General features: G+C 42.8%; 1 protein-coding gene across 1 annotated transcript in view; it reads left to right on the top strand.

Annotated features, from left to right (window-relative positions):
- The first annotated feature begins 445 nt into the window (after positions 1-445).
- LOC124614112 (protein piccolo-like) overlaps positions 446-21663 on the top strand; it is a 1087733-nt gene continuing 1066515 nt past the window's right edge. The window contains 1 exon segment of the mRNA XM_047142918.1: positions 446-775. Coding sequence (XP_046998874.1) covers positions 606-775 — 170 coding nt within the window. The 5' untranslated portion in view covers positions 446-605.

The following is a 21663-nucleotide window of genomic DNA, read 5'->3' as shown; positions in this document are numbered from 1 at the left end:
GTTAAATTTCATTCGTATCCCAGATACATAATGTATGCATTTACAAAATCCTAATCTCGATCATAACAACATTGCTGGCATATGTTGTGCCTGTGTCATTCAATAACAAACAAAAACACATTCACATGCATCAAATCGAGCACAGCACGAAACATTTGAAAGAACAACTCCCAGCAGGAGTACCAACTGGCAAAAGCAAACAAGTTGGTAAAATCACTGGAAACTGCTGATATAGCGATTTGATCACGAAATATATGCGTGAATAGCCAAAATAAGTACGCTGCAAACTTTTCCAGTGGTTAGCGTGAGAAAGTACTAGCTTGCGCGAAACGTGACTATCTAGTACGATTCAGACCCGCGTCTTACGTAAGGTTGGCTGTATGAGTGGTGGTATAAACACTCAGAGTATAACACCAGTTTGAGCAAAACGATGCGTCAGTGAGGTGTTGTGTGTGGTTCTTGTTGTGAAGCAAGCAATACTGTCAAGTATTAGCAATGCTGCAGCTTTGAGATTCGTCACTTTCTGTACATCATTACCTCAAGTGCAGGCTTTGAAATATCTGTCTTGCCGTCGAAACTTTGTTCTGGTTCTTTAGTGTTATGCCATGGCAGACACCGACGATTATCTGTCTGTTTACAAAAAGTTCTTCGATGATTTCGCGGCTACCGTGAATCCAGATGACCAGTTGCCCGTTAGAGTTGCTGGATATTTTCTGCGTGAAGATGAAATTGTCGGAGAAATTGTTGACTGGACTCTACAGTACCTGAATCAGAAGTAAGTAATCATGTAGAAAATTTCAAAGCTGTTAAATGACATTCCTCATATTCATGAAAGTTTACTACAAATAGCTGTTTCTTGTTCAAGAAAGTAAATGTTTACCAAACAAGGAGGTTTTATATGTTGAAATTTGGTGGGTTTTAAGAGCTTTGTGTTTGCATTGTCGTTGATTTGCCTTGATAGTGATGTTTGGCTTGTGGTTCCATACTGGGAAATAAACTACATATGAGTGCTTGATTTTCGTAAAAACTGAACTTTCCACAAAATGTCATTACATTAGAAAAATCAGAAGTGCTCGTTTTTGTCTTGCGCACATGTGCTTAATATCTGTACCCGTGTAAAATCTACTTATCAGTCTCTGAGAACATTTCGGCTAGCATATTCGTTGCTGAAGATGCATTTCATCTGGATCTGTTTCATTTTGTTTAGCACCAATCGATGAACGCAGATGTGCGAAATGGGTCACAGCATTTCTGTGACGAAAGGTAATTTTGGATTTTGTTGATAGAACTAATGCAGTTAAAACGAGAAGAAGCCACAGCTACTTTGTCGGGTTCAGAGATTTTGCAAGAAATGGCTATTGTATTGTAGCATTGTTATGTTAAAATTCCGTTAGTCGCTCAACAATTGCCAAAGGCGGAAATGCAGTTCACAGGAACTGGGAATCCTGCACATGAATTTGTGGCAGTTTTCTTGAGTCATCCGAAGTTGTTATCATTTCGCGTAGTGGCAGCGTTTCGGAACTGATTGAATGGAAATAGGTGGAAGACCGACTAATGCGTAGTATCATATCAGTTACACCGTATCGTATATTGGGAAAGAATACTGCATCATTGCGGTTTACGAACAGTTCTTCCTTTTAATAATCATATTGTCTCATCTACAGATTTTTTGAGTATGTATGAAGTACGGTACCTGAGATTTTTGCGCAAGAATTGTGTGAAAAATCCATACTGTTCGATGGGAGACCAGCAAGGTATATGTCGCGTAAAATATTTAACACAATGATTTCATGAAATAAGAATTCACCGCGATAACGTGTGTGTGTGTGTGTGTGTGTGTGTGTGTGTGTGTGTGTGTGTGTGTGTTTCTACCGGAAATCTTGGCTATGGTAACAGAACAGTTTTGTGAGCATAGTCGCTCGCACGACGAGGCACTTGATCAGTCAGTAAAAATCCGACTGACATTACGAAAAATACTGTCGACTCTTCGTAACAACTGTTACCTGCAGCATGAAATAAAAATAGGTAAAACTGATAAATTTTGAAACTTTTTTGTTGACACCTCTGTCGCAATGGAGTCATTGTGTGACAAAATTACAGTGCTATCTAGACAAATTTTGAATGTGCCTTCAAAGCCGTGTTATGAGAAAAATCAGCAACTCAGAAAACAACCAAATGCAACTGTTGTCACTGATATCATTCCTATCAAAGTTATTACGGGACAGTATTAGACACGTTAGTGCTTTGTATGTAAGCAAGAAGCCGTCTTCACCGTCAAGAATGTTATCCACACAGTGGGTAAGTTGCAAACTATAAATAAAGTGTGGGTTTCAATTTTTAGCCGCCACGAGTTTTTCTTCCCATTTCTGGCAATGATTTGTGATTATGACAAATATCAGGCTGCGCTGTGATTTAGAATCCACGTTAAACTATAGGTCTCCCTAGAACTTGTTGGGTACCGCAGTTTGAAAGGTCGTAGGAATGCTGGATCCCACCACCAGCACCATGACTAGTAAAGGCCTGTAGCGTTCAAACTAGTCTTCGGGCGGACGACATTTCATTGTGACATGCAATGCCTTTGTATCTGGAGATAAGGTGATACAGTGAACAAAGGTCTTCACTTTGAGGTGATCTTTAAGAATTGGGAATCTCCCATTCAGTAGGATGAAACGTACACACTTACCTCCATTAGTTTCCATCCCGCAGCAGTATACTTCACAGCGACCGATTAAAATGAACTGCGTGAGCGAGAAGCGCCTTGGTGATAGCCTTTATGCCTGTCTTGGCCGCCTTATGATTTAGCGACGTGCACAGTCTTCCTCACGCACTGCAAACATTTTTCGAGTTACCAGGCCATTGTCAGCGCACTGAAAACGTGCCGATTTATCTGTATTTAGCTACGTCACCTGTCGATGGCAAAAGCTGCCATTTAGGAACGTGTCGTCAATCTCTTTGCTACAGTTCGTGTGCGGGCAGTTAGAAACACACAGAAGCATATTGTAGCTTCTTCACCTGAATCTTTGTGTGAAAACTGTTCTTACACCATTAAAAAGTAAATGTCCTTCTTAGAGCTGATGTTACCCGTAGAATAACACGTCTAAAATTGTGGCTCTGCATATGTTTCTGAAATGCAATAATAGTGGTTCTGAGAACATTTTTCGAGAAGACGTAAAAGTAACTCTGTCACCCTGTAATGCGAAATACCGTTGCACATTCAACGATTGCTGCACAAGACGGGGCGTAAGCAGTCTCATTGTGAAAGGTGCCTACTAGGAAGATGTCCTCGTTTTGCTCTAGGTTTCCGTGCCCAATAATTGGCACTTAAATTTTTCTTGATCCTCAGTGAGGCTTCATTTGCATGGAAAAATTGTAATTCAGTGCAGTCCACCCAACATCGATATTTTGTGCTGGTTGATAGTCGTGACTGGTTCCGCTGTTTAACTGCCGATCGTGCTGTCAATCTCGTCTGGACTCGAATCTGTTGATGCACACATTTTATAACTTCCATGTTTGTTAATTGTCAACTGACTGTTTTTTCACCAAGTACTTTTGTGTTTTGTTACAATTATCCTTTAATAAATGTATCGCCTGTAAGCAGTTTCTGGCAGCTGTGAACATTAGTTGCTAGTTCCTCTTCATACGCTTAACATTTGTAGGCAGCTATCGACAGATATCGGTCGGACGTTCTCCACATAAACATTGTAGTAACACGCAATGAACCTAGTGACCCCATGCTCGGAGGACCTATGTAACAATGAGCCAGATGGCTTGGGGAGAGGGTGTCAAGCATAGACTGAACACCACCCTCACTTATAAGATTGGAAACATCAGTTCTACGCCACACTAAGACAGTCATCATTTTTGTTGTTGTCTTCAGTCCTGAGACTGGTTTGATGCAGCTCTCCATGCTACTCTATCCTGTGCAAGCTTCATCTCCCAGTACCTACTGCACCCTACATCCTTCTAAATCTGCTTAGTGTATTCATCTCTTGGTCTCCCTCTACGATTTTTACCCTCCACACTGCCCTCCAATGCTAAATATGTGATCCCTCGATGCTTCAGAACATGTCCTACCAACCGGTCCCTTCTTCTTGTCAAGTTGTGCCACAAACTCCTCTTCCTCCCAATTCTATTCAATACCTATTCATTAGTTATGTGATCTACCCATCTAATCTTCAGCATTCTTCTGTAGCACCACATTTCGAAAGCTTCTATTCTCTTCTTGTCTAAACTATTTATCGTCCATGTTTCACTGCCATACATGGCTACACTCCATACAAATACTTTCAGAAACGACTTTCTGACACTTAAACCTATACTCGATGTTAACAAATTTCTCTTCTTCAGATATGCTTTCCGTGCCATTGCCAGTCTACATTTTATATCCTCTCTACTTCGACCATCATCAGTTATTTTGCTCCCCAAATAGCAAAACTCCTTTACTACGTTAAGTGTCTCATTTCCTAATCTAATTCCCTCAGCATCACCCGACTTAATTCGACTTCATTCCATTATCCTCGTTTTGCTCTTGTTGATGTTCATCTTATATCCTCCTTTCAAGACACTGTCCATTCCGTTCAACTGCTCTTCCAAGTCCTTTGCTGTCTCTGACAGAATTACAATATCATCGGCTGACAGAATTACAATGTCATCGGCGAACCTCAACGTTTTTATTTCTTCTCCATGGACTTTAATACCTACTCCGAATTTTTCTTTTGTTTCCTGTACTGCTTGCTCAATATACAGATTGAATAACATCGGGGACAGGCTACAACCCTGTCTCACTCCCTTCCCAACCGCTGCTTCCCTTTCATGCCCCTCGACTCTTATAACTGCCATCTGGTTTCTGTACAAATTGTAAATAGCCTTTCGCTCCCTGTATTTTACCCCTGCCACCTTTAGATTTTGAAAGAGAGTATTCCAGTCAACATTGTCAAAAGCTTTCTCTAAGTCTACAAATGCTAGAAATGTAGGTTTGCCTTTCCTTAATCTTTCTTCTAAGATAACTCGTAGGGTCAGTATTGCCTCATGTGTTCCAACATTTCTACGGAATCAAAACTGATCTTCCCCGAGGTCGGCTTCTACCAGTTTTTCCATTCGTCTGTAAAGAATTCGCGTTAGTATTTTGCAGCTGTGACTTATTAAACTGATAGTTCGGTAATTTTCACATCTGTCAACACCTGCTTTCTTTGGGATTGGAATTATTATATTCTTCTTGAAGTGTGAGGGTATTTCGCCTGTCTCATACATTTTGCTCATCAGATGGTAGAGATTTGTCAGGACTGGCTCTCCCAAGCCCGTCAGTAGTTCTAATGGAATGTTGTCTACTCCCGGGGCCTTGTCTCGACTCAGGTCTTTCAGTGCTCTGTCAAACTCTTCACCCAGTATCGTATCTCCCATTTCATCTTCACCTACATCCTCTTCCATTTCCATAACATTTTCCTCAAGTACATCACCCTTGTATAGACCCTCTATATACTCCTTCCACTTTTCTGCTTTCCCTTCTTTGCTTAGAACTGGGTTTCCATATGAGCTCTTGATATTCATACAAGTGGTTCTCTTATCTCCAAAGGTCTCTTTAATTTTGCTGTAGGCAGTATCTATCTTACCCCTAGTGAGATAAGCCTCTACATCCTTACATTTGTCCTCTAGCCATGCCTGCTTAGCCATTTTGCACTTCCTGTCGATCTCATTTTTGAGACGTTTGTATTCCTTTTTGCGTGCTTCATTTACTGCATTTTTATATTTTCTCCTTTCATCAATTAAATTCAATATTTCTTCTGTTACCCAAGGATTTCTACTAGCCCTCGTCTTTTTACCTACTTGATCCTCTGCTGCCTTCACTATTTCATCCCTCAAAGCTACCCATTCTTCTTCTACTGTATTTCTTTCCCCCATTCCTGTCAATTGCTCCCTTATGCTCTCCCTCAAGCTCTCTACAACCTCTCGTTCTTTCAGTTTATCCAGGTCCCATCTCCTTAAATTCCCACCTTTTTGCAGTTTCTTCAGTTTCAATCTGCTGTTCATAACCAATAGATTGTGGTCAGAATCCACATCTGCCCCTGGAAATGTCTTACAATTTAAAACCTGGTTCCTAAATCTCTGTCTTACCATTATATAATATATCTGATACCTTTTAGTATCTCCAGGATTCTTCCAGGTATACAACCTTCTTTTATGATTCTTGAACCAAGTGTTAGCTATGATTAAGTTATGCTCTGTGCAAAAATTCTACCAGACGGGTACCGAGCGAGGTGGCGCAGTGGTTAGCACACTGGACTCGCATTCGGGAGGACGACGGTTCAATCCCGTCTCCGGCCATCCTGATTTAGGTTTTCCGTTAATGCCCTAAATCGCTTCAGGCAAATGCCGGGATGGTTCCTTTGAAAGGGCACGGCCGATTTCCATCCCCATCCTTCCCTCACCCGAGCTTGCGCTCCGTCTCTAATGACCTCGTTGTCGACGGGACGTTACACACTAATCTCCTCCTCCTCCTTCTACCAGACGGCTTCCTCTTTCATTTCCCTCCCCCAATCCATATTCACCCACTATGTTTCCTTCTCTCCCTTTTCCTACTATCGAATTCCAGTCACCCATTACTATTAAATTTTCGTCTCCCTTCACTACCTGAATAATTTCTTTTATCTCATCATACATTTCATAAATTTCTTCATCATCTGCAGAGGTAGTTGGCATATAAACTTGTACTACTGTAGTAGGCATGGGCTTTGTGTCTATCTTGGCCACAATAATGCGTTCACTATGCTGTTTGTAGTAGCTTACCCGCATTCCTAATTTCCTATTCATTATTAAACCTACTCCTGCATTACCCCTATTTGATTTTGTGTTTATAACCCTGTAGTCACCTGACCAGAAGTCTTGTTCCTCCTGCCACCGAACTTCACTAATGCCCACTATATCTAACTTCAATCTATCCATTTCCCTCTTTAAATTTTCTAACCCACCTGCCCGATTAAGGGATCTGACATTCCACGCTCCGATCCGTAGAACGCCAGTTTTCTTTCTCGTGATAACGACGTCCTCTTGAGTAGTCCCCGCCCGGAGATCCGAATGGGAGACTATTTTACCTCCGGAACATTTTACCCAAGGGGACGCCATCATCATGTAACCATACAGTAAAGCTGCATGTCCTCGGGAAAAATTACGGCTGTAGTTTCCCCTTGCTTTCAGCCGTTCGCAGTACCAGCACAGCAAGGCCGTTTTGGTTAGTGTTGCAAGGCCAGATCAGTCAGTCATCCAGACTGTTGCCCCTGCAAGTACTTAAAAGGCTGTGGCCCCACTTCAGGAACAACACGTTTGTCTGGCCTCTCAACAGATACACCTCCGTTGTGGTTGCACCTACGGTACGGCCATCTGTATCGCTGAGGCACGCAAGTCTCCCCACCAACGGTAAGGTCCATGGTTCATCGGGGTAGGACAGTCATCATATGGAAACGAAATAAAGTGTCATCGTTGTTTCGTGGACATCAAAGGGCGCAATATCAATGTGCGGGTAACGAAATAGGTTGATTATGCCTTGACATTCTGGCTCATGAAAGATATGCAGTGACGAGTATATAAAATAAATGAATTTAAGATGGACGTTACACTCCAGTGAGCAGGGACTGGGGCATGTCGAGTAGCTACAGCACTGATTGATTACTACCCTGTTCGGACTGCCTAGTGTTGGCAGTATGCTGGACCACTGTAACGGACGTGGACCACTCTTGCGTCGACAGTTCGACGCTGCTGTGTCGGATCCACGGCCTAGAAACCTCAGATGCCTCTGACTACAAGAAGCTCGCAACGCAGTCGCTGGCGAACTGGGCAGAACCGAAAATTGCAGGACCATCTCATCAGCTATGACCTGTGAAGTCATTAAGATGGCTGTCACTCCTATTTCAAGCGTCCCAACACCCAGCGCAACCACGTGAAAAAGAAAACCATGGGCATCGTAAACTACACTAGATCTCTACAGTTCAAAGGAAATCTTCAGTACCAAAAACCCACGCACAGCTCGAAAACCAGTACCGCAAATTTCACTTGACCTATATAGCTCAAACGAATCCCTTGATTCCAAGAAACCAGCACACAAATCAGAACCCAATACTATAGATTTTAACGGCATCAGCGATATTAAACCAATATCCACGGCATCTGCCGACGACAATTACAAAAAACTAATAAGAAAAACCCCGAAATTCATTAAACTTGCATAATTACTAATTTCCTTACACACAAACAACTGTAAACATAAATACACATAACATACATACTAGAATAAAAAGAAATAAAACTACAAAAGAATACTAACCAGAGCCACCAAATCCAAATCTGGTCTCTCTCTCTCTCTCTCTCTCTCTCTCTCTCTCTCTCTCTCTCTCTCATAAGTAACACCCACACCTACAAAACAAAAAGACCCCAGCATTCCCACTAAACACGATACTCAATCTAAAATACAACAAAAAAATCTAATGCTTCAAAAACCTAAAAACTACTAAACGCCTCCCGCCCCCCAACCAGACAACACCACCGAACAACCTCCAAAACGTATTCATCTAAAAACCCTCGTCCTACACATTTTCCCTACAGCTTTCAGAAAACTACGAAATTGACAAAAATTATCCCGTACAATCTTCTTCCAGAGGTACTCATCTACATGTGACTACAGCATGGAAGAGCAGCTCCACCCGCTCCATATAACAGCACAACTCTCCCCAATACCTCTCTGTTATATTCGTATAAGCACCATTAGTGTAATCCTGAAACTGGCTATTGTGATTCGCCATTAAAGGTTGAACCCGTGTTTCCCTAGATCACTGTATCAAAAAAGCATCAGAAACTCCAGTTGTACCCTCCTCAGTCAAATCCACTAATACCTGCTTCGTTCTACACTCAACAACCCGAAAAACGTCTGAAAACGCAGCCTCTGACACAGCAGTGCTCACACAAGGACCACCTCTCCAAAATATCATTTTCCCAAACTGAGACTCGTCTATTTCCACTACAACCCCCCCCCCCCCCTCCTTCCCAAGTTCCCCTAATATATTCAGAGAAAACTTCCCGGCAAAAAGAACACCAATCTAAAACACAACGGTCTCTAAGTTCGGTCTCTTGCGCACAGAAATCGATATCGGCTGATAACAAAACAATTCTTTATTAAAACGATCTCACTACTGGTCAAACCAGAATTCTGGAACCAGGAACCCTGACGAATGGATCGCCCCATCTTATCCCGCTGACAACACCGCATGTACATACAGGTACCTGGTCCGAGATGCAGCAGCGTGGTCAACTTCATATGCTGTCCGCACACAGGACACCGCACGTACCCCGCAATGAAACCAAACAGCTGTGAGAAATATATTGTCGACAACATTATCTTCGCTAATTGCAAGAAACAATGACCTTCTCGTAAATTTGTTATATCCATAAGTGATAGAAAAATAAAAACAGTATTAAATTTCCGACTATAAGAAACACATTGCACTAATAATACCAAACACAAATGTATCAGCGCAGTACGAAAAGTCAGAATAACTCCTTAACAAACCGGCACAAACTTTTCCAATGACAACCTCTCTTTCTCAGCTAAGAACGTCAAATGACTCACAAAGTTGCCTAAGCCCCGACAGTGCCTCCCAGATTCAAGGAAAGGGGTTTGACGCATCGCGTCCAGTCTGGACGTCAAACTGCGCCGCTCTGCGCAACCAACGACCAAGTACCGCGCAGTGTCGGTACATCAAAGGAAACGGTTCGTTCGTGCCCGCTGCGTTTGGATGGCGTTCCTCGTTTTCCATCTCTGCTGACTTGTGCATTCGCACACTGGAACATTATTGCGCACCATCGAACACTCTGCTCCTTTCTGCCCTGGTCTGCGCTGCTCGCGTAAGAACTTCCAGACATAAACATCCAAGACAAGAGCGCCAGAAAATACGACAGCCACTCCCCAGTTGCTCATATTCTTGTGCACATTGAATGCGGCACCTTCCTGCCTCATTCCTTGATCATCTCACCAGATACATATCTAGACCAAGGGATTTAGAGTTCTTCAGGTGTTGAATAGCGTGCGTAAGAGTATAGGTTCCGTTGTAAGTTTCTCAACTGTTTGACTTCCCGTGCTGTTGTTAGCACCAGAATACAACTTTTCATAGTACTGTTTTCACGTTGCAACAGCTTCTTCCTCGTCTCCGATAGGGTTACCATTCTCGTCGTCTACAACCCATGTACGGCGGCCGGCCGGTGTGACCGTGCGGTTCTAGGCGCTTCAGTCTGGAACCGCGTGCCGCTACGGTCGCAGGTTCGAATCCTGCCTCGGGCATGGATGTGTATGATGTCCTTAGGTTAGTTAGGTTTAAGTAGTTCTAAGTTCTAGGGGACTGATGACCACAGATGTTAAGTCCCATAGTGCTCAGAGCCATTTGAACCATTTGTACGATGGTTTAACTAAACGGTGATGCCGTTTGGTTTCTTTAATAGATGGCGCACTTGATTGTGATTATGATATTGTTCTATCTCATAACCAAGACTGTCAATGAAGTGTAAGACCTGACATGACGTACACATTCTGAAATTCACGTATTGTATAGATCTCTGTAGTGTCTTGAAGCATGCCAGAAATCTGTTTTTAGTTTTAATTAGGGCCTGCGTTACGTTTTTTCTTGAAGATTTTCTGCTTGAGAATTGACAGGGACAGTGTATTGGAGACCGGGGCAGTTCATCCCGCTAGCTGTCAGTACCAACTATTTTAAATCAGACTAGAAGATTGGTAAACGTAGGGACTAAGTACCTATAGCGGCTCAGTGGGAGCTCCATTTGCACTTCATGGCTGTCGACCAGCTGGTTGAGCTTGCAGGAGCATGCGACTCGCGTGGTGTAAGCAGTTGCCGTTAGATCGACGAGTGGAATGTGAATGAAGCCCGTTTTGGTTGTTGTAGCGTGCGCGCTTTGTTCCCGTGCGGGAATGTTAATGAGTGTTTTGTCTGGCGGCCGCGTGGGCGGCAGTCCGTGTTCCCACGCAGCATCCCGCCTCCCAGGCCAGGGAACTGGGCTCCTCCTTCTTCCCTGTCACCGCCGCTGTACGGCGGCAAGTGCGAGAAACTGCAAGCATCCGTTATAAGGCAGTCTGCTTGGAAGGAGCACACAACAGCTCAGTTTACTTTGTGCGGCCACGCGGACCGTGTGGGACAAACACATTTGTCTGGATATTTATTTATTTCTTCATCTGTACTCTGCAAACCAGCGTGAAGTGCATGGCGGAGGATACGTCCCATTGTACCACTTATTTGGGTTTCACGTATGGACCACAGGGAGAATGTTTGAATGCCTCTGTACTTGCAATAATCTTATCCTCGCGATCCCCATGTGTACGATACGTAGGGGGTTATAACATATTCCTAGAGTCATCATTTAAAGACTTTTTGAAACTTTGTTAGTGGACTTTCTCGGGATAGTTTGCGTCTAGCTTCAAGAATCTGCCGGGTCAGTATGCTGCCTTCTTTGTTTATGTTCAATATCCTGTGTTAGTCCTGTATGCGACTGATGACCTCAGAAGTTAAGTTGCATAGTGCTCAGCGCCAGAGTCCCATATGGTACGGGTTCCACACACTTGAGCAACATTCTAGAACCGGTCGCACGAGTGATTTCGTCTCCCTTGTTGACTGGTTGCTCTTCCCAACTGCTACCAGTAAACTATAGTTTGTGAACTGCTTTACGAACGACTGAGCCTATGTGATCATTCCATTTCATATTCCTACAAAGTGTTCCAGCCAGCTATTTGTATGAGTTGGCCAATTCCAGATGTGACTCATTGATATTATCGTCACAGTAAACTACATTTCTTCGTTTTGAGAAGTGCACAATTTTACGTTTTTCAACATTTAAAGTAAGTCCCCAAACTTTGCACCACTTTGAAATCTTACCAAAATCTGACTTAATATTTACGCAACTTCTTTCAGACAGTACGTCATTGTTGGATCATCTGCAAAGGTCTGAGATTATTATTAATATTGTCGGCAAGATCATTAATATGCAACATGAGCAGCAAGGATCCCAACACACTTCCCCGGGGCATACCTGAAATTACTTTACATTTGACGATGACTCTCTATCCTGACATGCTGCGTCCTACCTACCAAAAAGTCCTCAAGTCACAAATTTCACTTGATACCCAAATGACTGTACTTTTGACAATAAGCGCAGGTGTGGTAGTTGGTCAAATGCTTTTCGGAAATCAATAAATACACCTAGCCGCAAATTCAGTGTAGAATCTGACAGGGATTCCACGGGGCCCCGGAGCTTTGTTCGGAATGATTTCAACTCTTTCTCAACATCACTGACACTAATACTTCTTTTATCCATATTTTCAGTGGTTCGAAGATCGGCGACTACAACTGCTCCGAAAACCATATAAACGAGAAGAAGAGAAGAAAAATTACATTTACTACATAACACAATAAATTCTACCTATATAAAGTACTGACTAAAGTCTCAAATTAATCCAATTTTAAATTAAAACTATCATCTGAATCCGGGTATCAGCCCGAAGTATGTTTGCTTAGCAAACCCCAGTCTCATGTTATGGTTCTCCGCGACACATGTTACTGGTTCCCAGATGCGATACCTGTCATTATATACCACACACATTCTTTGCTCTGTAATACACACTTTTGTGTATTTAGCGTTTAGTGGTACGAAGTATACGGCAGTGGTTGTCTTGTACATAAAGCGGCCTACCACGTCTTGATGTAAGATCTCGCGCTGTGCCCCTCACGGGGCTCTGTTTCCCGCAACTCATGCAAGCTCCCTCCAGAACGTGACATCATTCTCGTGATCCCACTTTTATCCGAACCGTGTAGCGAGCAGTAATCAGGTGTTCCCTGTAACGGGTCTCAGTTTATTCGCATCCGTACACCCTGCAAATATTGTGCCTCGTGTTACGCGATATTGCTGCACACATACTTATTATCGTGGATTAATGATACATATATTATTATTACGTACAATGTGATTCTTACTAAATGTAATTTAAATAATTTATATATTTTAATTTTTCACAGTTGTTGTGAAACACTATGGATACAGCAATACCAGATCAGTTGTTCAGCGTAATCGCTTCTCGCTTTCGCTCTCTTTCATGAACATTTTGTTAATTGTTCTGTACATGGACTTTTATTTAAATTTAGGTATTTCTATGAAGTGCTTTGGAAAGCTTCTTTCTTTCCGTGAAGGTCATTCATAAGTAAGACTCCTGCCTGCTTTGCCGTAATTTTTCTTGGATTGTAGTACCGCGACAGCGCAACTGTTGTTACGAAATCAGTAATAGTTTAGGACTGCATTATGACTATTAAAGATTGATTCTTGAATGACGAAAATAACTGTAATTTAGATTTGTCGATTTAATAGGTGACGAACTTAAGTAAAAGACTATATTTTGACAGAAGAACGCAAAAGACAGTTCTGTGAGCCGTTCTAGGATTAATGAGTATCGTTTATGAACTTGTCTGCTGGCTAAAGAGCAACCGTTAATCACTCTCTGTCTCTTTGTGTGTGTGTGTGTGTGTGTGTGTGTGTGTGTGTGTGTGTGTCAATGTGCAACAGTGCGCACCCTGGGCAGGTAGCATTGTTGTACTGTAAGGATTGGGGAAATCGGATTGCGCTCATACTTTGCCGATCTGTAATACTGGTATGCACTAATCAGTCACAATATTATGACCACCTACCTAATAGCCGATGCGTCTATCTTTGGCACGCATAAAATCGGCGACGCGTCGTGGCATGGCAGCAGTGAGACTTCCGTAGGCCGATACACACGCGTCACCTAATTCCCGTAAATTTCGGGGAGGGGTCGATGAGCTCTGATGCCACATTCGATCACATCCAACATGTGTTCGATCGGATTCAGATCTGGAACTCGCCACTGTGTTCCTCGAACCACTCCATCACACTCGTGGCCGTGCGACATAGCGCATTATGTCCTTGAAAAATGTTACTACCGTCGGGAAACATGACGGGGTATAAGTGGCCTGCAACCAGTGTACCGTACTCCTTGGCCGTAATGGTGCCTTGCACGGGCTCCACTGGACCTGTCGATACACACGTAAATGTGTCCCAGAGCATAATATAGCCGCCGCCAGCTTCTCTCCGTCCCGCTGTATATGTGTTAAGGAGCTGTTCCCCTGGAAGACGAAGGATGCGCGCCCTCCCGGCGGCATGATGAAGAAGGTATCGGGATTCAGCAGACCATGCAACGCTCTTTCACTGCGCCAACGTCCAACGCCGATGGTCACGTGCCCATTTCAGTCCTAGTTACCCATGTCGTTGCGTTCAAGCGCAGTCTAGCATTACTGTCTGATGTTAGTTCCGCCATGTTACTTCTGCCACAGTTTGCCGCCTGTCCCGTTTTTCCAGTCGGCCAACCTACAACGTCGGACATCCGTAACGAGTTGTGGCCGCCCATTGCCACGACCTCTGGTTGTGGTTTCACCTTGGTTTCGCCACGTGTCGAAGACACTGACCACAACTCTCCTCGAACACCCGACAAGTTGAGCAGTTCCGAAATGGTCGTGCCGAGCCTCCGTCCCATTACAATCTGCCCTCGATCAAGCTCAGACTGAGCGCGTGCTTTCCCTCCCCATTCTACCCACAGATAGCACGCTCACTGATACTACGTGCATCGTGCATGTGGCTGACTAGCAATCAAATGGTTCAAATGGCTCTGAGCACTATGGGACTTAACATCTGAGGTCATCAGTCCCCTAGACTTAGAACTACTTAAACCTAACTAACCTAAGGACATCACATACATCCATGCCAGAGGCAGGATTCGAACCTGCGACCGTAGCAGTCGAGCGGTGACTAGCAATCATTCTTCGTCACGTGACGCTGCTATCACCGGGGCGGGATTATATCGATAGTAGGAGGGTGGTCGTAATGTTCTGGCTGATCAGTGTATTTTCATGCCCGCGCGACGTTAAGAGGTGTACGATACTAAAGAAATAAAGCACATTATATACTCGACCAGAAGCCTTTTCATATTCAATAAAGGCGCCTGCTACTCTCCAAGTTAGACTCCCACCGTCTTTATAGAATTTAATTCAGTATAAGAATTGTTGTCCAAATAATAATCGGGACAATTGGGGTTGAAACCCGCGTCTTCCGATCGATCCAGATTCAAGCCTTCAGTGGTTCAAAAAAAAAAAAAAAAAGGTTAAGACGAATGTCGGGATAATTCCTTTGAAAAGGCCAAGGCCGATTTTCTTCACAGTCGCTGTCCAATTTTAGCTTGACCCCCATCTCTACGCAACGAAACCATTTCATCCTTCTTCCTTTTTGTAAAACTCTACAATTAATATGGTAAACCGCCGTCAGCTATTAAGTTATTTCTCAATAAACTTAGTATAAACTTTTATGTCTTTCATACAATAGATAAATTCGTTTGTATGACATTAATTCTGCCATTTCAAAATGTCACAACGGTTTGAAGAGACGTCCATTCATTTTAATGCAGCGGTACATGCGATGCTGCCTCGCAGTACTTACTAGACCGTGAATGTAGGACCATGCGTTTCTTCATGATGCATGGTCACAATCAGACTGCTAGGAAGTGTGATATTGTGTTACTGAACACTTAAAAATTCTAAATATTCATACTGCGAATTTACACTAGGCTATTACACAGAAAAATTAACGCGTCAATACGAATGAGTTTTTTTAGTAACTTGGGACCGTGCGTTTCCTTGTTGGGTTTTTGTTGCTGTGGTCTGCATTTGGGAGACTGGTTTTATGCAGCTCTCCACGGTTGTCTATCCTGTGCAAGCCTCTTCATCTCTGCATAACTATTGCGACCATACCATCTGCTTAGTATGCTCAAGTCCTGGTGTCCATCTAGAATTTGTAAACCTCTCTTCTCTCTGCCCCCCCCCCCTCCCCTCCGCCCCCATACACACCTTTCCCCTCCATTACCAAATTGACTATTCCTCGATGCCTCGGGATCCGTGGTATCAACTAGGCTTTCTTTTAGACAAGCTCTACTATTGATTTATTTTCTCGCCGATTCTGTTCAGTGTCTCTCTCTTCATCAGCTATTCGATCTACCCATTTAACCTTGAGCATTCTTCTCTAGCAGCACATTCGACAGTGTCTACTCTCTTTTTGTCCATACTGTTTATCGTCCACATTTCACTTCCTTGCAAGGCTACATTATTGGCAAATGCATTAAGAAACGATTGTTTTGCGGTTGCCATTCAGCATTTTATTAGGGCATCGTCTGTTATTTTGCTGCCCAACTAGCAAAGCTCATCTGTAGCTGTTAATATCTCTTTTTTTTATTTAACTAGACAACACCTGAGATCTGCATATTGTGTGTTTTTTGAATGACATTCATTTGAGGCCTCACTAATAACGTAGACTCCCACATCCACAACTCTCACTTATTCCTGTAGTCGTTTGTCGTCCAGGGTTGCAATTACACGCTTTAAATGGTTTGTTGGAGGTGATCTTTTAACTTTTTAAATGACAAATAAAAACTTCGAATATGCTTGGCCTATGGTTGTACTACGCAACTAACAACATAAGATCGATGCACTATAATGTTTTGGTACCTCCATGGGTCAGTCCTCGGCAAAAACAGTGCATCACAACCGTAGAACCATACATACATTTGTCGTCGCCAAAGCGTCCGCAAAGACTCTCAGCACAACCACCCGCACAAGTGCTACTACCTTTCACCTGAGGCTGCTGTTTTTATCCCAGTGGGTAGTGACGTCACTCCCGTGGTGTCAGACAACTGCGTCAGAATTACGAAGTGTCTTACGGTTCAAGAATGCAGGTAATTCAATGTATCCAGATGACAGAGGGAATCAGTCACAAAATACTGGTTCTGGTCGCATGGGCTTTGTGTTCGTAATATACTGTTTTAATCGGGTTAAAAAGGTGGAAAGGCCAAAAACATAGGAACATTGCAAGTAATAAGGCAAAATAAAAATCAAACAATGTTATCACGATATACTTCAAATGATACCGTTTGATCAGAGGCTTACAAAATTGTATTTGGATTTCATTTAGGCAAAGTATAGTGTAAGTTATTGAGATGTCTTTGTCCATGTGTTAACTAGTTAATAGTAATTGAGATATTCTTTTAAGTGAAACTAGCCTAGCTTGAGACGTGAGGTATGGTGATCTACTGATTCGACTGAAATACTTCAGTTGCTGCAAAGAGATTTTTCTAAGAAGGTGTCAAAATTAAGATGAGCAGTTTTCTATTGCGGGAATAGTTGATGGAAGCTAGGTTGTGTTCCAAAAATTAACAGCATAGAGACAGAAGTGATGACACTTCCTGCAGGACCTGACCATCATTTTGCAGTACAATGCTCAAGCACGTACTGTCAAGCTGTTGCTGATTTGTTTGACTGATGGGGCTGCTAAGTGCTATACCACCTACTGCACTCCCCCCGGCTTAAGCCCTCGTAAGTTTAACTCGATTTCTAAACTGAAGGAAACACTTCACGGCATCCCCTTCAGAACTGCTACAAATTCGTCGCGGGCAATAGACCGCGCCGCTCGAACTGTCAACACAACTGGCACAGCTAAGAGTATCCTAATACTTCCACATCGCTGGCAACTGGTTATACCCAATGCTGGTGACTGCTTTGAAGGTCAGTAAAACTTTGAAACCCTTATCTATTTTGTACGAGCTGTAAATAAATAGTTGCCACTATTAAAGTTCCAACCCTCGTATTTATAATGCATTCTTCTCCTTGAAGTTCCCAAGAATAAGTGTTTCTTTCAATTATAAAATTTTAGAAAGCATTCTTTCCACGGAAAGTGAACGGCGATCTGCGTAAATTATTAAAATTCATTAAAATAGTCTCCATCGCAACAGATGTTTATTTTGGTTGGGAACCGGTTTCGGTTTATAATTTAGACCACCTTCAGGCCGTAAGCACTGCAATACAATAGTAATACGTATTCAGAGGGATTTCTACACAAAGATTGTAACGTGGAAAATAAAAGCTACAGCAATAACGAAACACGTTGCATCCATGATGGCGGCTGATGATGGACGGCGCAAGATCCGTAAGAACACGGAGGTCAGCTGCTGAATATGGGAGCATTATTCGAGAATGTATACTTTAAGCCATAATCCTCGCCCATCAGAGGCAACCTTACATTATTTACAGCCAATTATGTACCGGTACCCATTATGCGAGATATGTTACATTAAATGGTATAGTCGAAATTTTCAAGAAAAATAGATACACCATTTAATGTAACATACCTTACGTAATGGGCGGTGCTCACCCTATAATTATATTTTCGAGTAAGGCTGGCTTATTCAGCTTCTGACATCCGTGTTCTAACGGATGTCCCTCCGTCCACCGCCGTCAGCCGCCATCGTGAGCATAACATTTTATTATTTTAGCTTTTATTTGAGATGTTTTTAACCATGTTACCATCTTTTTATACAGAAATCCCTCTTAATATGTATTGCTGTGTAAGGCACTGCTTGCATCCTGAAGATAGTCTAAATTGTAGACCGAATCTAGTTGCCTACCAAAATAAACCTTTTTTGCGATCCATAGTGTGTTACTCAATTTTAATCTTTCGCTTATCCAGTTTCGATCTTCGTAACTTGTATCCTTCTGTAATTTATTTCGTTTTAACTGCAGTTCGTAGCCAATAACTTACGGTCAGAGTCCACGTTTGCTCCTCGAAATGTCTGGTTAGTGTTATTAAAAATGTTGGAATCGTGTCGTGGATGCCATTGATAATGTACACTCTGCAGTGGGATTTGTTTATCTCGCTAGAAAATATCTCTGTAAGCGAGGAATACTGTTGTGCGGATGAGGCGATAGTACACAGTAGCTGAGTGATTAGGAACACTGACACTGCCTTGACAGGCTGCGTGACGCATAGTGGCGCTCTACATGCGTGCCACTAATTAGACTTTTGTGTATTGCGTCTTTTCTGCACAATGGCTGACCGAGTAGTACGTTACTGACGTACTTGCCCTATTTGCCGGAAAAACTGTTTTTCGTACGTAATTGCTTGGTATAAACAGCTGAATATTTAAGTAGTATCCGAACTATGCCCTCTTTGGCAGAAATAACTATTCCAGTACGTAATTCCTTTGTATAAGCAGCTGAATACCAAAGCAGTATCATAGGTTTGGTCCAAGTGACAAACGCAAATATTTGCAGTGCGTAAGTTAAAGGCGTGGGGCGTTGCCATCAGTAATAGAGAATGAAGATAGGACGAAGCAAAGAGTGATGATGTACAACAATAGGTGAAATAAAATAACTTCTTGGTTGACAGATTGCAGTAGTGGAGGGTATTAGCGTCGGCGTGCAACAAACTGTTATTAACAAGGCTCTGCAGGTACCAACAAAAGCGTGCACATGGCGCTTGGTTGTTGCCATGAGTTGTTTGCATCTCCTTCTTGTGCTCCTTGCAGAATAATGTTTTCCAGCTGCTTATAAGAGCACATCATCATCCGTGCAAAAGGGTATGTATCTCTAATAAAATGGCAAGCTAATAAGCCAGTTACGGTTTTGTTAACTGCTCACCACCCTAAATATATGATTCATCACAAGAAAAAATAGAGATGGTACAACCTCAGCTACAGTATATCCCGCTCTTCATCCTTAGCAGAGTACAGAGTTGTAATGGGAACTGTAGATCAGTTCGACCAACGGAGAAAAAGTTATGCTATTGACAGTAGGTCACTCAATGGTCCTTCTTATCTTCTTTTGGACATCACAGTACTAAAGAGTTTCATAGTGTGGAAGTGTGATAATGGAGGAAAATGTGACAAACTTTCTTTTCACCTTGCTCTTGTAAGGCAGCTTTCAACTGGGTCAAGTGTAAAGAGACGGTGACGGCAAGCATTCACCACTAAAAACAATCCTGGAGTTTTTGGAGTTTTCCGTTTCATATCAGATCAAGGGAAATAAAATAAGATTACAGCACCGAATAAAATATATAGAGTAAAAAAAATTAGACACAAGCATGAACAAAAGGGACAAATAGAAATTCTCTACACACATTGACCATAAGGCAAAACTGCTAAACGAATTTAAAAGTGTCCTGTTAATAAATGCGTGCACAAATCTATAGATTTGTAACAATGTAACAATGGCAGTAAATACTCTTACTTAGCTTATCTGTTGCCAATAGAAAAAATACATAAAAGCGCCGAAACAAGGCACATAATGCACAATTGAAATAATTAACCGGTATGCCTTCAGCACTGCATCGCAGCAGCACACAGATGTGCGACTATGATGTCCCTGTGAACTCGGTGAAATAAACTTGCGTCTCCCGCTGGTAACAGAAGGGTTCAATTGTACTTTCACCGACTGAAGTTACGTTTGTGCTTGTCTTGTAATCGGTAGCAAAAAAAAAAGGCGATGTTATTTTGGTTACTGTCACCACTACTGATACGGACATGCCTCCTACCAAAACGTTCACTCTCATGAGGTCACATCGCACGGAGATCCTTAAGAATGCGTCCAGTGTGTGCTAATAACTTTATAGTTCAGCGCCAGATTAACGTACGAGTGTGTGTCCACCACTAGAGCCGAATGTAGTATCGTCGAACCGTCACATATTTACTATATACAGGGTGACAAATGTTGAGCTATATGAAAAAATGTAAATTAGTTACAAACTACGGTGTGCACACACTTTATCCAGCATGTAGACGTCACTACAGATATTCTGATTTAGGTTATGACATGTTCTGTATGCCTGTCATCATTGGCGATTATGTGACGCAAACGAATAGCGAAATTATGTGTGACCCGCTGAAATGTCGGAACATCGATGCTGTCGGTGACCACCTGAATGGCTGTTTTTAGCTCAGCAGTGGTTTTGAGGTTATTTCTGTAGACCTTGTCTTTAATATAGCCGTACAAAAAGAGGTTGCATGTGTTCAGATCCGGAGAATGTGGAGGCCCATGTCAGTGGCCTCTGGGTACCTCAGAACCAGAATGCGATCACCAAAGTGCTCCTCCAGGACATCAAACACACTCCTGTTTCGAGGGGATCGAGAACCACATCTTGTCGAGACCAGGGTCACTTTGGATAAAATGGGGATGAAATCATCTTCCGAAACCTTGACGTACCGTTCGGCGATCACCGTGCCATCAAGGAATATCGCACCGACTATTCCCTGACTGAACATTGCACACCACACACTCACCTGTTGACGATTCTCAGTCCCCCAAATGCGCCAATTTTGACATTCTTACGTGTTAATGGCCGGCAACAAGAGAGATGCGTCGTGGGCGCAAATGGGAAACCCTCGACACTCTTTTTGCGAAAGTTGAAATGAGAGAATTGCCATTTGTGGCCAGTTGCAGAACGATTGCTCTATCGCCAGTGTACATTTCGCGCAAGGACCGCGAAGGCAAGACAAGATAAGAGAAATAGGGCTCGTACGGAGGAATATAGACAGTCCTTTTCCACTCGCTCCATTTGCGATTGAACATGAGAGGGAATGACAATTAGTGGTACTAAGTACTCTCCGCCATGTGCCATACGGTGGCCTGCTGAGTACCGATGTAGATGTAGAATAGCTACACGGGGCTTACGACTCTCCAGTTACGTGGCGTTTCATGTTTGCGCAGTTAGCGCAATTGATCCATTTTTCCGTCGCGATAT

Source organism: Schistocerca americana, chromosome 1 (genome assembly GCF_021461395.2).
Source record: "Schistocerca americana isolate TAMUIC-IGC-003095 chromosome 1, iqSchAmer2.1, whole genome shotgun sequence".
In the NCBI taxonomy this organism is placed as follows: domain Eukaryota; kingdom Metazoa; phylum Arthropoda; class Insecta; order Orthoptera; family Acrididae; genus Schistocerca; species Schistocerca americana.
Note: the sequence above shows the minus strand (reverse complement) of the source record. Positions and strands in the feature narration are given on the sequence as shown.